General features: G+C 41.8%; 1 protein-coding gene across 1 annotated transcript; it reads right to left on the bottom strand.

Annotated features, from left to right (window-relative positions):
• Positions 1-16,102: 16,102 nt before the first annotated feature.
• On the bottom strand, positions 16,103-16,423 carry LOC119372401 (protein krueppel). Its single transcript, XM_037642872.1, has one exon. It carries the CDS (start codon positions 16,421-16,423, stop codon positions 16,103-16,105), a length of 321 nt encoding a protein of 106 aa, XP_037498800.1.
• Positions 16,424-18,854: the final 2,431 nt, after the last annotated feature.

The raw sequence follows: 18,854 nt of genomic DNA, 5'->3' as shown, positions 1-18,854 counted from the left end.
GACCTTGGTAATTTCCAGGCTTGCCTTTTTTTTTTCATGATCGTACGCTTTAGCCGTGCACGCATCGCTCAAGTATATCTCTATGGTTGCAGGCTCGCTCAAGATAGAGGTTCATTCCTGGCCGAGGCGTCAAATTCTTTCTGTACGTGCACGTGCACATAGGACTATAATCACTGGATGCAGTGATTTGCTAATTTATATACATATCCTGTGCCATACCAACAAACTAACCAATAAAATTACGCAGGGCTTTGCGAAGAAAGTGTCTTCTTAAAGTGTGCTGCTCTTAAGCGAGTTTTTTTTTTTTTTTCATTTCAGTGTAGTAACACGAAAGTGAAGCAGTCAATCAATTTAGATAAAGTATTTGGAAATTCTACGGTCATTAATTTCACCATCATAGATTTACTAATTGAAGAAAAAAAGGAGGTTACAGTTACCTTCAATTTTGTGCTGGAATCTGCTCATGAATGTCCACACGGTGTCGCAGACTTCAAATCGTTTTTCGTGTTTTGGCCACAGTGGCTCAAACAAAATTTCCCAAAACTTGGCACATTGTCCCTTCAGAGGTCAATGACTGTTTTTTACCAATTAAGAACTATTTAGCCTCTGGCAGACGCCATGAAAATCTATGACATCACACCGAGTTGGCGCGTAAACATCAAGGTGATGTTGCCATCTGCATTTTCTTTTTATGTTTTTCGCAGCAAGAGTAGTGCTTCTGTTACTGTGAAAGGGTAATTAATATGAGAGAAATTGGTTTTCTTGTTAGTGTCTCTTTAAGTTATGTTATCGGGAAGGTACTTGGTTTCTCAACCGTGCGAAAAATTGGTATGTGCGATCTGCGGTGGCTACCAAGGAGGTTTAAAAAGAATCGCTCGAGTGGAAATTATGCCTCGGGAGTGAAGCCATACCCACCCCAAGATGGTGGCCGAAGCCACCATCTTACTAGGGGCAGGATAAAACATCGGCGTAGGAAGGAAAGGGAGCATTTCTCACGCCCAACGAGTTTAATATGGCAAATTTTTCCAGACAGATGCTGTTCAATCTGTGTCTTTGTTACTGGTTTCTAGAAGAAATGGGCAAATCTTACTGGGGAGCAAGTCATCAATACTCATCTCGATATGTTACTTTCATTGAGAAGAGCTATCTCTTATTTGATAATTAATCTAGCATTTACAAAACACAGTAAAACAGCCTGATTTCTAATAGAGCACCACCCAGAAAGAGCATGTTTCCAAGATTTAGGGTGGGTATGTGCTCGCTTCATATTTGCCGGTAAAGCGTTGCGAGAGCTCACACTTCAGCATTTTTTTTTTTACATCTTTGCTGGTACCAGTACAGCTTGCTCTACCACCGAAGTCTGGCCACAACGAACAAGGTGGCTCGACACAAATGGAACAGGTGCCGCACATTATTCGTCACGATTTTTTTATTTGTAGCAAACAGTTCCACAAGAAAGAAAGCACTCCCACATTCCAATAAAGAAACTTCAGCCCAGTGACAAAATCTGGTTTCAATGTGACCACACGTGCAAAGACTGAAAACAAGCAAACCTCAAACAGAAAAAAAAGACTTTAACCACACGACTACGCTAACTTCTCGGTAAACTTTTCTGTTCCATTTTTTTTCCTCTCAAGGCAGAAAAGACTCATTTTTTTATTCATTGTCCTCGTAGTGTTCCACACGTTTTGCAGTTGTGTAAATTGTAAGTGAGAGAGATTGCAGTGCTGCAGCTGCTGTCTGGGTGACGTAGCCTAGTCGGGCACCTTTCGGGCCTTTCGCAACGTCTCCCAAGACAATTGTGAATTGTCTTGAATAAAGCCTGAATCAATCAATCAATCAACTGCCAGGTTTTATTACCATTTATTGGCAATGCACAAAGGGATACACATGCACGAATATTTCTCGTCCCTCGCTAAAAGCAGTAAACGCAGAGTTTAGAAATTGTTAGTGTGATCTCAAGTCATCAGTGGCACATTGTATCTACATAGTTTTCTGTGCCAGTGATGTTGTCTACCTTGTGTCTAAATCGGTGTCAAGCATTCTGCAGGACACAATATCGAGAAAATGGTAGTGAATACTAGATTGCAACTGTACAGGATATTGCAAAATACGGCCACTGACCGCACTAAATATTTTGATGAGGTCAGCAAAGCACCAGAAAGTACAGTGAAGAGGGTATTTTCGGGAGAGGGTAAGGGGTGTCCAATACCTCCATACTTTTGCACTTTTGTATGCATGCATGTATATATATACACATACAAACTGAAAAACTTCAGGGGGGCACGTGGCGTTGAACCCCCTTCCAAACCCCCCACTGGCTATGCCTATGACAGTGAGTATTAACGTGAGAATGAGTGCGTTGTCACACAGTTTGCAATGTACAAGACTATTAGGGTCACAGTCGTTACAGGAGAGCATTAGTTTATACAATCAAAATCCTACACAAGATCACCCGTTTAGCAACGTGAGGTATGCAACTATCTAAATGATTGTTTGCCTGTACATGGTACAAGCAACGCAGAGCATGAATTAACGTCAGTTCATCGGCATTTGTACACTCAAGACTCGGACAGTAGCATTCAAGATTCAGCCCGTCACATAAGCAATAAAAGCAATAAATATGCACATTATGTGAGACATGACCAAGTTAAATGACATGTCCAACCAAGACAATTTTGGTCATAGACTTACTATATCTATTTCAAACACGATGTCACCAACAGCCACACGGAAGAAAACTTTCATTTTGACAATTGCTGTTTATGCATCTGGTCAACTACACCTGCAGAATGACATTCAAGAATAGCCACTGTTTGAACAGCTAGTTGTGAAAATTTGTTAGCGACAACAGTGCACACTATGGAACAGTGTATTGGGAGACTGCTGCATAAAATCGGGATGCCTTATCACTCTCACTGCTAAATTTCCACTACAAAGTTTCGAGAAAAAGATTTTTCGCTCAGTTCATTTATACTGTTGCAGCGCTGTTATCTACATTTTACATGGGCAACCATCACACTAAACACATTACGCATGCTAAAACTGTAATTCATCTCTAGTACCAGCTGCTCCTTATATCAAAACTCTAAAAGTCACAAAAGGCATGCAGGCTAAGACTGTCGTTAAATAGATGAGTGGAGGGCATTTCATTTTGCCCTAAAGACGCAAACAAGTTGAGTAATGAGATTCGTTTGCCACTGCACAAATGTTGCCACGTCACTGAACTGTTGCAAGAGGTGGCTTTCGAGGACACGAAACTGAATGCTGAAAGTTTGCGCAACTTAAAATTGCACATTTTTGCAGCAAAGCTGTCAAGAGCTCAATCTCCTGCAACAGTTCTTGTGTGGTCATTTTGTGACGTGCTTTTCTGTAGAGGACGTCCGGCACAATGGTACCTTTTCAAGGTTACCTTGACAGTGTCACAACCTTCCGAAATATGAGAAAAAACAAAAAAAGACGGGAAAGGCCACACTCTCGTAGGCCACAGCATCTTCAATTAAATGTGTGTAAAGATGAGAAGGTGAGGGTATGCGTTGTTTTCTAGGACATGCTACTGAAACTCCTATTGCAAGCAGTAGTCAATATAAAATTAGTAGGGGTGTGCGAATATTGGAACCTTCAAATACGAATAATGCAAAAAACTGCCTTTGACTATCGAATATGAGTGTATCATTAAAAAGTTGCAGAAAAGGAAGTCACAATACCTTTTATTACTCTTTTAAAATAAATTAGTGAAAGTGCACTTCGTTAGGTTGCAATAGACTGACGGTAATTCTGGTAATGCACTCATTACAAATTATCATGAAGAAAAATTAACTGCCTGATATATTCCCAATGCAAACACTCCGTATGTGCTGAAACAACACATCTCAATGTGGAAAAAACTCATGGAAGTGAGGTGGCAGAATTCAATGTAAGGCTCATATAAAACTGGTACATATTGGTGATGTTTTACTGTAAAAGTATGAATGCTTAGCTCTCGTAATCATGACTTCGAATATTTGAATTTGTCTGAATATTTGCTTCTTTAACCGTATATTTGGCCTTGGTCAAATGTTCGAGAAAATTCGAATATGCATTTTTCTAAACAAATGTGCTTCGAACAAGAAAAGTATTTCATTCGTATTCGAAATTTCTAATATTCGCACACCCCTAAAAATCAGCATTTCACGAGTCACAAAGTGAGTCAATACATCTTGAAATAGAGTAACGATGTGTGCCCATTTCACTCGTACGCTAGGGTTGTTCAACAAAGTGACACATCTTTCACACTTTACTGTTTGGCAGGTAAGCATAGCTTCAGCAAATGTTGCTGCCAGCACGTCTATTTCACTTTTATGCTCGTAAGTTGGTCACAAATGTTGACACCTCGCCAAAATGTTAACATGTTGAATAACACGTTGACACCACACTAACAAAGAATGGGCGCTGTGCTTCCGCCAATTATGTGCCACAGGTCACGTCTAAGGTGTGACAGTTTTATCCACATTTTTTTTACACAATTGCCACTGACACATAAATGCACGACATTCATATAGCACTAGTGTAGCAAGTCTACAGCACTGGGCGTGTCGTCTTCACCATAATTTGCAAGACAGACTTATAATAGGAAATAAAATTTTGTACACGGTCTGGTAGCGTTTAGGATGAAATTACAGTGCTACAGTTTGCAGCAGCAAACACTATTTACAAAATGCATTACTCAATTTGATGATGCGAGCTTAAAATGGCAATGAAAGTCTGGTCTTTAAAAAAAGCAAAGATTCTATTGTCAATAAAACCAATTTTCACACTCTGGAAAGCCGAGTGTGCAAATCGCGAGACGACCAAAAGTTAAATTGCACAAACACAGAAGGAATGCGATGGGAACTGCATTTCACCACCCGAGGAAGTTGTAAAGATCTGACTTAATTACGGAAGCAATAACAAATAATACATGAGTAACTGAATAAAGCGCTCGTTGGGACACTTGAAACTATTGCCGTCACATAACTAAAACGATATCAGCAAGAGTATTGAAAGTCGGATTGCAATATAAGTTTCAAAACATTGAGTATGTACTCTGTAATATATTCTGGAAACAACAAAGATGCTAAAAAATTGCACAAGTGCGATGTATGGATCATGCGATCCTAAATAAAAGGTGTGCGAAAAGTTAAAATGTAGAAAAGTATTGCAGGAATAAGGATAACATTGGGTGCAGGAATATAAGAAAAACATTGCACATCTTCGTATGAAAAGCCTCAGAATTCTGGCATGCAAAAAAAAAGGATTACATAAAAGTACTACGAGGCTCGCTAAGATGTCTTACAAAAGCATGAGATTAATTTAACTCTACAAAGCCCTCAACGTATAAATTTTGATAAGCTGACTTTATTACATCCAAATTCCAATTTCAGGTGCAGAAAACTTAACACAAAGCCTAGCAAACCAATTAGTAATAATTACTATATTAAACTATTTTTATCTCTGTGTGCTCCATGTGTCTAGAAGTAAAAGTGATCAGGGTGTTTCGATTTTCCTTGATATAGAATAGTGCTTGTGCTTAGGTGGGGTTGAAAACTATTGCTGCAAGTAGGAAAATAAATATTTTGATTCGGACACTGCGCATGCATATTTTTGATGCAACTCAGAAATTCAGTGCAGACTCCACCCGCAAAACTGTACTTGCACCTCTTTGGCTCTGCACTCCTAAACACCGTTTTCTCACAAGATGTCGTTAACGAACAGCTCGTCTCCGGTGCGACGTCACAGAATTCAGTAAATGTACGTGGCACCGGTGCCCTCGCACAAATTGTCTGGACAGTGGCGTATGTGCCATCGTATGCGACGCTCTAGAGATGACTGCAGCCTAGTATTAGTGCATACTTATGTCATACAGTAATTGTCATCTGTCGTACCTGTTTCCTTTTCGTGCTTTAACAACACTCGCCCGATATAATTCCAGGTCACGTATGATGCGAGCGCTATCAGCATGACGTTACATTTCTGATAAAGTAGCGAGTACCGCGTTTTCAAGAAAGGAAATGCAGGCGAGCCAGATTACGGTCACTGTGTGACAGAAACACACCCCAAAAGGTGCAAGTGTTCTTGAACTCTGTAATAACTTTACACCCTTTAAGGTGTATCCTGTCCCCAAACAATATGACTCTTAGGTCTTCCTTGTGTTTCCTTTGTTGAAAACTTTGCGCCTGCTATTTTTTCCACAGGAATGCTGCATCAGGTTGATGCTGCGTGTACCGTTTGTGATCTGGAACTACCGGGAGTACAAATTAAAGCAAGGGCACGCAAGACAGATGACGATTGTTGCGTGAAAGAAAGACACCCACAAGGGTGTAAGTGTCATTGGAGTACTTGATAAAAAGTTTGCACCGTTTGGGGAGTATTTTCATTTTACAACTATAACCGTCACCAGGCTCGCTTGCATTTCCTTTCCTGAAGATACAGCGCCCATCACTCTTTTGTAACCAAAAACGCTATATCATGCTCATAGTGCGCACGCCATTTGGGACATAAAAGTACCATGCACGCGGTGACAATGCAAGGGAATGCACACGAGATGGATGAAGACTGTTGTTGTGGAACAAGAAAGATGCCCCAAACACGCCTTTCTTTTTGCACTGCGTGAAAAAGGTGCCTTTTTGCCCCACAACAATAATCGCCATCTGGCTTGCCTGCGTTTCCTGAAAACTCGGCACTCGCCATCTTCCCATCAAGAATGCTATGTAATGCTGATAAGCGTGCATGCCGTTTGTGATGTGGAAGTACCGGGTGCATGGTGATAGTGCAAAGAAAGGCATGCGTGATAGATTATTATTCTTGTGGGACAAAAAGACACCCTTTTCACTCCCTTTTTTTAGAGTGTAAAACCTGTCCTCACAGCGAGAAAATGGGCGAAAAGAGCAGCTACGTGCTACACCGGAGCACTCTCACACTACAGGGACGAATTAAATCCGAAATATGTGTGTTGCATCGCGTGCTTCTTGAGCCCCTGCTGCTGGCTGAAAGTGCGCGGGCAAACCTCGCACCGGAAGGGTCTCTCGCCCGTGTGAGTTCGCATGTGGGTTGCCATGTTGTGCTTCAGCGCAAAGGTCATGGGGCACAGGTGGCACTTGAATGGCTTCTCGCCGGTATGGATCATCTGGTGCCGCTTCAGGTGCCAGCGGCTGGAGCTGGTGTAGTGGCACACCTCGCACCGGAAAGGACGGTGCCGCTGCTGCGTCACGCTCGAGAACGACGCCCGCATTCTCGCCATCGCCTCGGCCCGGCCGGCGGAGTGACCGACCGTGGAGTAAGATGACCGCAGATGAGAGACTGAAATGTCAGAAGAACGCAAGTTAGGTTAAGATGGAAGTTCAAGAGTGTTGCCTGTTGGGCAAGTTACGCTCGAAGAAAGCCACTAGAAGCCACCTCTGTGTCACTGTCTCTGCCTCTCAGTTTTTTCTATTTTCACCTTCTAGTGGCTTTCCTCAAATGTAGGCAGGAAGTGTTCTGGTAAGGTTGACATTATGACTGCTTATTTTAAAATAGGTAAAACTTTATGAAAGAAAACAACATTAGGGATGTGCGGATATTCAAGCATTTCGAATATTCGAACGAATATTACAGTACTCCAATTTGCTTCGACGCGAATTTAAATTACTCGAAATTTTGAAGTATTCGAAATGAACAAATAGGCGTGTATTAAACCACATGTAACCCCATGTAAAGGTGGTTTCGCTGCAGCGTAGAAGTGCTTTGCCGTGAAAACACCTATCCAAAAAAATCCACAATGCAGCAAAGCCCCACTTCGAGGTTAAATGAACATTATACTTTCACATAGATTAATCATTTTTTAAGTTTAAAAGATTGTTATACGGCCTTATATGTTCTAGGTATAGTAAATTTTAAAACTTAAAAGTATTTTACTGGTTATCATTGGTATCCTACTCAGATTCAAATCCTGCTCCTATTAAAAGTTGCTTCCACTTCACTTCGAATCAAAGTGAATGAAATTCGCACATGCCTTGTTCCAATTTCAAGGATTATTGTGCAGGTTAGTTGGGTCATGACAAATATGCTCCTTTTTCTTTATAATATGTGATATATACTATGTGAACTATTCAATTCAAAATGATTCGACCAAATCACTATTCGCTTCGAACATAAAATTTACCATCCGTACATCCCTAACTAACATCATTACGTTTATCCCATGAATCTACAAAGGAAATCGATAAGGCCATTCCAGAAAGACAGCTGCCATGTTGATTGAAAATTTGTTCTGGTCTAGGGTTCGAAACCAGGACCACTGCTTTTCTGGGCTGGTAGCTCTTATCACCTGAGCTAACCAAGAAGCTACCAGGTTACCTGGTTAGCTCAGTCGACTGCAGCATCAGATCGTTATGGTTTCCTGGTTGTGGGCTTCCACGGAAGTAATTTTTTCATGGGTAAAACTTCTGTACTAGTATTAATCAATCTCATGAATTTAAGCAAAGCTCACAAAGTGAACATGTGCACGTTACGACATCCTGATATCTCTTCTCGGAGCGTTAAAGAGCTCTGACCTTGGTACAGTCAAACTCAACACAACGAACACAGACAAAAATAGTTATATATCACGTGCAACACTATCATAGTTGGGTCTGACTCTATTTAAATATGTTAAGGCTGCCTGGTTCTTGCTAATTTCTAATACCAGAATGAAAGCCTAAGTCAAGATCCCACTACTGGTAGTAGTGTGCGCCTTTCTCGTTTAAGTTTGATAGCACACACAACCTTGTAACTGGGCGAAATGGCAAACACACACACTGCACCACGGTAAGAAAAAATACAGATGTTAGAATACAGGAAGTAACATTAAACAAGCAGGACAATTTATCCACAGTACGGCAGATGGGAATATACACATAGCTCAACAGTGACAAAAAACTTTAAAAAATTTCAAAATTTCCACATTTTGAGATAGCACCCGAGTGTTTACATCAAGGCATCGGCACTCACTTTGGAAACAGTTACAGTGTAACAAACAATGCAATAAGCTTTTCCGAAATTCACAACGTCATTGCATTCAGCCCAGCTGCAGACACTACTGAGAATTAACAAGTCGCGAATGCACTCACAATCACCTTGAAGTGTGAAGTCGAGAACATAAATTTAAGAAAGATTACAGGTCTTGCAAAAATGAGAGAAAACGAACCTAGCACTGCTTTCCAAAAACAAGAAACAGAAAGCACATTCAGAATGACAAGTGCAAAAATTGCCACGCTGGAGCAAGCCTGCGAAATGATATCATAAAAACGCAAATAATATCGGTTTGCCTACTTTCTACAATTATTTTTTACTTTTATCAGATGATTTATATTCAGTAAGGAATTTGTGTAATTTGCTTAAAGGCCAAAGTATTTTCACTGGATGTGAGAGTTTGTCGCCAAGTGCCGAATATGGCATAATCAGCATAACCACGGTGTCATGACACAGCTCAAATTCCAATAACATTGAATACCGATTAGGGCTAGACATGATGATGTAGCCCATGACCAATTAAACAAGATTGCGGCAGATTTTTTGTTTCGTTATTAATGATGTGCTTGCGCATGGTAGCTGCAGATCAAGCTACTGTTATGATATCATGCTTTCAAATTCTTGATACTGAGACCTAAACTGATTGTTACAACAAAGCATTACAGCAAATTAATTAGGGTGTTCAGTCGTATGTCAGTACTGGTACTTTCATAGTGTTTAAGAGGTTCGGACCTCTGTTTACTGAAAAAAGAAATTAAATATGTCACGTCAGTGATCCTTTTCGAGTAGCCAACAATGAAATTTATGCAAGTACTTTGTATGTGTACTGGCAGAAATGTGAACGCACAAGCGGTTTAGCCTTCTGCCCAAAATCCGGTATTGAATTTAGGGATTCCATCTGACGATACCGTTCCCCAGTAGCGTATCCAATAAGGCTCAGCTTGGCTAATTTTCTTGCTTTGCCTATTTTTGCCAAAAACATTTGCTTAAAAACATTGGTAATGCAACAACAATGCTTTTCACCACTTCATAACATTTAGATATTGACGTGCGTCCACACCATATGCCTGAATCGTCACTGTTCACGTGTCTGTCAAGCTCGCCAGGGCGATCACTAATGAACAATGCGGCAATGCCATGAGCCACTAAACACAATGCGCACATAAGCGGACGACGTAAGCAACGCCGAACACACAACATGTACATTTAGATGCGTAGAGATCGGCTTGCATAGGCACATCGTTGTCTTCGTGGACTTTCTCTAGCAATCTTTGCTGAAAGCAAAAAGAACAAGAATGTAAAGATGGATACTAATGTCACTTTGGCCAAGACAGTGAGGCAATGCAAGCAGTTTCAGCCATGACTAGCTTACAAGTTCTACGAAACACAATTAAGCAAGGAAGCTAGGTACTAATTGTGCAACAGCTCGGGACAATTAGATTTCATTATGCAACTTTATGCAGCCAAAACAAAAAATAAAACTCAATTTACATGAACTTGCGTCCCTGGCTTTTAGTGAAATTTACTCAGTTGAGCTGCAAAAGTAACAGCAAGCATATCGAGTTATCTCTCAGCATGACACAAGCAAAAGATTCAGGGACAGGTCTCATACAACATAGCATAAACAACTTTGATGTTTAACTCTTTCTGTACCACTGAATATTATAAAAGTTGCATCAAAATATGCCGGCATTTTATAAGAATGCGGCTTGCAGGCAGCCATGTCTTCTATGTGACTATTGAAGCAAAGTTGCATAGCTTCGTGTTCACCCTAAAAGTAGACGTGCTTGTACATCTTGCAAAAACAGCGCAAACTACACAAACCCAACTCGTGCTCTTTTCCAGCGTCACGTAGTTTGAACTGTTTTTTACAAGACAGGCAATTAATATAGGGTAGGCTCCCAAGAGCACATTATGTCCTTCAGTCTGGGAGTTATCCTCGAGAAAAGATTATATAAAACGTTATCAACCAGTATGCACAATTATGCACTGTTGATGCTACAACATGCTTAACAGTTACATAAACATTCATGCAAAAGTCATAATTTGCTCCTTGTGCAATGTGAAATGTCACAACAAACGCATCACCACTGCTTATAGTCACTGTAATTGCATGGCTGAGCAACTTGTCACCAACACCCTTCCATATAAAGGGTCTCATTCTTCATAAACTCCCGTCCATCAAACTTAATAAAATATGCATACAATGTTGCTTTGGGTACACAATTAATGTCACATCAGTGCAGACACAGCAACTCCAGCAACCTCCGACAAATAAGCGATTGACGGATGCAGGAAAACTACAGTGCAGCCCATCTATATTTAAATATGCACTGGTAATGTGACAGAAGATATTGAACCAACTGTTTATATCTGCACGAATTTGCACTATCTTCCACTGCACCGTAATTTTTCTTTGCTACTTTTTCATTACGCAGTGGCAGCGCCAAGCAACTTAAGGCAAGCACATTCGATCACTCACGAAAACGGTGCATTAGCGTCACACATTACACTGCGAGCACTTTTTTCTTAATTTCGCTCAGTGACTTCATTAAACTGTAGGTACCGTAATCGGACATTACCTACATACCGCAGAAAACAGCATTTTTTTGGCGAGTTAAACTCTGGTGTTCCTTCGCTGTAGACTTCATTTGAACGTTCTGCCATCGCGCGAAAAAACTATTTCGACGTTACCACATCGAAAATAAAGACCTGACGGGAACTTCCGGGGCTGAATTCACTGAAAGCAGCCAGCTGCTACGTGTTTCTAACGTGCCTTAACGTAACGAATGCAGAGAAGTACTTAGCGACGTTCAACATCGTTAAGCTGCATCGCTTAATACATATACAACGGGACAAGCAAGCACATCAACAGGCCACGCCAATAATCCCACAGCTGTTGCAGTCAAGACACCTCACGTTTCCAGGAATCCTACCGTGGCCCCAGCGCTCTCCTCTATACGGCTTTGTTTAATCCATATTCATGACGAGAATGCAACGAGGCACGCCGCTTACAGGTACTAATACTAAAGACGCGTCTTTGATAGCGCTCCGCTAAGAGTTTATGGTAAGTTTCAGGATTAGATCGCAGGCTGGGCTCAGTGCGACTCGCCTGTTTAACCAGAGAACTCCTTCGGTCCATTCCCAGCGCACAGAGGACTTAAATTGCGCCTGGGGAATAGAACACTTCTACCGGTGAAGCACCAGCTCGGATCCGACACTCAGATTAGGGGAAAACACTGCTTGATTTAGGATTTTTAACACTCCCAGTGAGAGCGAAACTTGGAAAACAACGCAGGCGCCATGTCGGTGATGTCTATGGAAGATGGTGATGGTGCTGGCGTCCTTTGGGCGCATCTGATCTTGCCCAGGACGTGCAGGCAGATAGCGCTTTATGGTCGGGGTAACTCTGCATAGAACTTGGCACAGTAATGTTACATCGAATTTATTGATTATGACTGCGCAACGTGCGCCAGGGAGTCAATCACGATCGAGAAATTCTATCTTTATTAGGCCCGATCGCGATCGAAACGAAAAAGTCACGAACGTTCCTGTATTGCATAAAACTCGAAGGATCCTCCCCCCCCCCCCCCTTCGAAGGCTTTTCGTGCTCAACGTGGTTTTGCAGTGCCTCCAGGATCGGCCAGCTTTGACAGTGACTTCATACGATCATGTCACGTCACGTTGTCATGACGTCATAGTGGCGTCATGATGGCATCACATATTTTGGCGACCTGCGGCGTCATAAGAAGACGTAATCATATGACTTTTTTGCATTACTTGTGTTGATGCTGACGGTTGTGTTTCACGTTTGATGAGGCATCTAAGGCTTTCGCCTTAATAAGTGACCATGACACAGAACACCTAACCAACACTGTGACATAGTCATTCAGAGCTGATCCAATCCAGCTCCTAACTCTCTCCTGTCCTTTTTCTCCTCTCTCTCTATCGTTCCCTGCCAGCTTGCTTTTCTTTACTCTTTTAGTGCGTGCTTGAATCGCAGCAAAGCATAGTTCTGCCAGGCTGCCTCAGTCCTCCATGAATATCTTTGCTTTTCCCGTTTGCTTTCAAAGATATCTAACATTGTCACGTTTTGCTGCATAAACCCATTTTCTCACTTGTCAGATAGGGTAAACGAAATGCCACGTCTATTTTTTCTTAAGCGAGACATACATATTCAGTTAGGGTGGCTATGTACCCCGCACCTCCACCAAAATGATACGAGTATATTTAGAGTATATTTAAAACAGCTACGAGACATAGCGTTGATGCGCTACAACCAGAGTAACACCATCAATCGAAGCCTGAGGCACCTCAACTTCTTCTTCGCCTAGCAGCATCCTTTCGCCTACAGCGGCACAAAGACCTATGTGACAATATGACGATTTTTTAAAGATCTGTGCACCTCATCTTTTTATTGGCCATTTTTTTTCCACAAAGTTAAAGGCATTCATTGAAGCGTATAGTTTGTCAGAAACAGTTGAAGTTCAGAGCTTAAAATTTTTGTCTATTCTTATGTGTTGTCCTCGCCACTGATACGCTGTGCCATAAGCTGTCATGACTAACCAACTATCCCACGTACCTGTTGAATTTTAATGGACAGTACAACAAGCTTATGTGATTGAATTTGCTACAGTAGAAAGCATCATGTTTGTATGGTGGGTCAACAGATTTTTCAAAAGATGGGTGAAAGTAAAATGAACAACATTTGGTACTGCATTTAAGTAGAAACCTTGGTTCCAGAGAAAAGCTTTTGCATGAGGTTCACGAGTTTGCCGGAAATTTCGGTGAAGCTTCGTCTATCGATCGTTCCCAAAAGCCACAGTGGACTATTTGGTCCGACAAAGAAGATGGAGGCCGCAATTCTGTATGCCATGTTTTATTTGCAGCAAATGACCAAGAGACCACAGTACAACAACCCAAGATGTGGCAAACCAAAAATGCCGCTTGCCTTCAGTGCAACGCCACAAGGTGGTAAAGGAAAAAAAGTGCAAACGAGAATACACAGTCGAAAACTGGTTATGACAAAATACATATCAGATAAGTTTTTGTTCAGGTTAATAAGCCTGAATAAACACATCGAATCTCGCCTGCATGTTGGACTGAATGAGCTTTCTATATTTGATAAAGTTGCTTCCGTGTGCACTGTCCTGATTACGGTTTTATGTCACTTTCGTGCAACCAAAGTTTTCTGGTGGCATCTGACCTTGATAATGGTATCGATTTATTTTCAGTGTTCCTTCGTCCACCATGAAAGGAAAAACTCTCATCCAACGAATTGTGGCACAAAGCTACAGAGATAACTCATAACGAGTTTCTATCTAGGAAACCTCTTACGGCTTTCTAGAGAAATTTATTACAGTCCGAAAAACCTCTTATGAGCTGAGAAATCTGTTAACGGGTTTCCTAGAACACCTGTTATGGGTTTTTTGAGAAAACTCATAACTGGTCTTCTCAGAAGACGGCTTCTCGCATGAGCGGATTAACCGACAACTCGAAGGGCAAACTCAATATGAAAAATCCGTTTTAATGAAGCCAGCAACGTACACAGACAGAGGTTCCCAAAAGAGAAGGCTGTCATTTCCATGACTTCGACACAAAGCTACAAAAGACAATCCATACAAGTTTCTTGAGAAACCAATTGGAGCTCCTACTCTGGGTTTCGATTCGTACTACAGCTGCGTAGATGACAATTTTTCCTTTTCATAAACCTTTCCTCCACCTTGCAGGCTTCTGCAGAATTAATCTGGCACACTTCTTGTTCAGTTGAGCCTCAGTTGTTAAAAATATCGCTCAGGGAAAAAGAAAAGGAAGACGTACCGGCTAAATTCGGAAAACCAAAAAATTTTAAAATTTCACATTTCACGAATCTCGCGGGCCACTCGATCACAATGAAACGAAAGTGCAGAACGCTGTCCCTGTGACAAGGGAACTGTAAAAGTCCCTTTTTCACAATGAAGTGCAACTTCATCATTGTCATCATCACCCTTTTCTATGTCCATTGCAGGACGAAGGCCTCTCTCAGTGATCAAAAATTTACCCTATCTTGTACTTGCCGATTCCATTCTATCGCTGAAAACATCTCAATTTCATCACTTCATCTAACTCGCTGCGGTCCTCAGCTGCATTTGTCATCCGTTGGTAACTGTTCCGTCGCTCTAACTGACCACTGGTTGTCTGTCTTACACATTACGTGGCCGCCCCAGGTCCATTTCTTTTGCTTGATGCCAACTAGAATATCCACTACCCCTAGTTAGTCCCCTGACCTGTTCTACTATCTTCTAATCTCTTATTGTTACACCTATCATTTTCCGTTCGTTTCGTGAAAGCACAAAATGCCATCCTTGTGAACAACCAAATGAATTCAAGACAATTAGGCATAGGGGACATTAACAGTTTCCCTAACCATAGTGTAGTAATCATGACGTAAATTGAAATGAATGAAAGTGGACAAAAAATTACCCTTTCCGTCGGCGGCATCCAAAGCCATCTTGTCTTTAACTGTAGTGTAGTAATTATGGCATCAATTGAAATGAATTAAAGTGGATGAAAAATCACCCTTTCCGTCGGTGGGATCCAAACCCGCAACCTTCGAATTATGCATCCGATGCTCTACCAAGTGCGCTATGACGGAAAGCGCTTCCCCGTCCACTTTGGGTATTTCTGTACGTGTAATCCCTGGGAGTACTAGCCAGCGCCACTCATAGCCAGAGGATGCCGTCTGGCAATAATTAATGTCCCCCAAGGCTTTCTATGGGCTATTTGTCTGTTGGATTCATTTGGCTGTGTCTAACAAAGAAACAAGCCCCCTGAAAAACAATTCCCTTGCTGCCATCATCCTTGCAAACAAGCAACAAGTGGGTCATGAAACGACTGAGCTCTGAGAATTCGTTTTCTTCCGTATTTTGTGAGCGTGACGTTTTTCTTTCTGACAACGTTTGTTTCTTGCTTTACGATATTTCGTTACAGAATGGTTGATAGGCGGGCTAATTGGTATAGATTCATTATGGAAACTTGATAGCGCAAACTGTGTCCCATTTGTTCACGCTGCCAACTTTCCAGAAGGATGTTTCGTTAAACCCTCGACTATCCGACCTCAATCCGCCGATTTCAATTCCTGGCGCTTGTGCCACACTTCGTGGTTCTTGAGGCCCCTCTGATGGACGAAGTTGCGCGGGCAAAGCTTGCACTGGTAGAGCCGCTTCGCATGGTTCTTTATATGGTGGTCTGCAGTCTGCTTCAGGGCGAAGGTCATCGGGCACAGGTGACACTTGACCGGCTTTTCACCCGTGTGGGTCAGCTGGTGACGTTTGACGTGCCACCACCGTGAACTCGTGTAGTGGCACAGCTCGCAGCGAAAGAACCGGTCACGCCGCAGGTCGTCCTGGCTTGAATATGACGTTCGCGTCGTCCTCATCGTTATCGTCGCTTGGCTGACGGTGTCGTTGGCTGTCAAATGAGGTTACACAGACGTGAGGGAGTGGATTGCTGCCAAAACACTTTCGACAAGATGCTTTCTGACTATTTGTACTGCAACAGTCCTTAAAGGGGTACTGACACGAAAATTTTATGTCGTAATTTTTTTTGCGTCAAATGAAAGGCCGAGCCTTCAAGAGCCTAGGAAATGTACTGTTAAGTGAGAGTGCACCATGAAAATGTCATTACAGTACGTTTTTAAAAGCTAGTTTCGCTTTCTACTGTACCCTGACGTCACAATACGCTGTGAGCCTCTCATCACGTGCTCGCGCAAGATGTCATGCCGTTTCCATGGCCGCTCCACTCCGTGGCTCTGTTGGTGACGGACAAGCCACCATTTTTAATGTTTTTGGTGAGTTACAAGCAGCCATTTTGAATGTTTTGGCACATGGCATCATCACAACTAGACATTCTGGTGCGTGAAGTCACCAGAATTGACGCTGTAGCCTGATGTCATGATAGTGTCGATGCCAGTAGGTGTGCCATGCGAAAATTAACTTTAATGTTCAAATAAAATATCTTATCAGTGTTTACTGAGCATCACACCTGTGCAGAGCCATCTCTGTACACAAGAGATTGGTATGGCAGAGTAAAGTCACCTTCTAAATTTGGTGTCAGAACCCCTTTAACACTTTGATGCCCAGCAATGACCAGCGGCACAGTGTAAGATACATACATACTCTTTATATGGGAACATTTCTCAACTTGCTTGCGAGGCGTGTTTAACCAGATAAAGTAACAACGGCATGCGTCCGTTGGTAAGGTTACGGCAGGGGATATCTATCAGTGGGACGACGCAACTTCAAGACAGAAAATGTTGTATGTACCATTGCTATAGCAACCGGCGTGTCGGCTGCAACACCAGCATTCGCCACACGTTGTGTTTTTCATCCACAGAAAACGCGTCATGCATTTCCAGCTTTAGTCGCTAGTGTGACATAGCCGTGTTCACTGACTAGGAAATTGAGATTTCCCGCGACGCGCCAGATGCTATGGTAACGCCTTTCTGTGTTGAAGTTGCGTCGTGCCGCTGATGAATATCCGCTGCCGTCGCTGGACCGACGGGGCCACAGCTGATCTGGCTGATCGCGTCTCGCGAGTGTCCTCACCTGAAGAGTATATTTATTTATTTATTCACAATACCCACAGCGCCTGGTGGCATTACAGTGGGGGGGGGTGCATACATATAATACAAACATGAAGCATATATCAGAGTAGTATATATCTTACATTGTGCTCAAGAGCAACTACTGAAACACGATCTTTCTTTCTGCCTTCTATTTCCTTATCTGTATGCACTATCTAGTATAGCAACAAAATGTCTAACCAAACGAGATGCGAAGCCATCACGTTTTGTGCCTGATACTTCGTGTAATTGGTATAACGTACAGAGCAGGTACTAACATATTATATCTTTTAAAACATACCTACACACAACCGTAAGTGGGTACAATGACAGCATTGAAAGAACTCACTCTAGGAAGCAAACAAGGTGCGGCACAGCACAAAAATCACAGAAGTATAACTCAAAACAAGAGAAAGCAGTGAGTTTGGTCCACAGTAGAAATGCTTCTGGTCCATGGCACGCCACATTTTATTAAATATATTTAAAGGTGGTGACACAAGCAATTAACAACATACACTCAAACCTCATCATAACAAAGTCACATCTGCCACAAAAATAACTTCCTTATATCTGAAAATTCGTTATAAACTTTTATTTTTAACACTGTAGCTATGACAAGACTATCCTTCATTTACTTCGTTATAACCGATAATTCGTTATATCCGTGTTCGTTATATCGAGGTTTGAGTGTACCACAAATAAGCGAACGAAGAATAGCAAATGAAAACTAATGCGTAATAGCGTCTAAAGGCGTCTAAGGAGTTGTTGCAGCAGAAGTGTCAAAAGAAAGCAAGCGTGCGTATCCGCCTGTGAAGTTATCGAAATGATAAGAAAACCAGTTTGACCTAACCAAGAAGGCTATCTCCAACTACAAATGCCAGCCTGTGGGCTGGTGACATCATTCCTTCTGCTCTTCGATCTCTACAGCGTCAAAAGTTGTCAAAATCTGTCTCCACTTTGGCACAACTAACAGTAAGAATGACTCCATCTTGGTTAGGGCAAGTTATGTTCCTAGAAAAACCTGGTTACAAAGCCTTGTGCAGAGTCAAACTGGGTAACAGACACTGCCGCTGTTTAGTTATTTTTGAATTCATACTATTAGCAGCTCTACTGTAGTTAATTGGATAGATGCCATAATAGGTGACAGCTCTCTGGAATGAAGATTATCCATTTTGCAAAAAATAAAATATAATTAATGAAATCACGCAGTAGTATGCTCAACAAATGGGTACTAGAATGTTAATGT

This window comes from Rhipicephalus sanguineus, chromosome 10 (genome assembly GCF_013339695.2).
Source record: "Rhipicephalus sanguineus isolate Rsan-2018 chromosome 10, BIME_Rsan_1.4, whole genome shotgun sequence".
NCBI classification, from domain to species: domain Eukaryota; kingdom Metazoa; phylum Arthropoda; class Arachnida; order Ixodida; family Ixodidae; genus Rhipicephalus; species Rhipicephalus sanguineus.
This window is presented reverse-complemented; position numbering and strand designations above follow the sequence as displayed.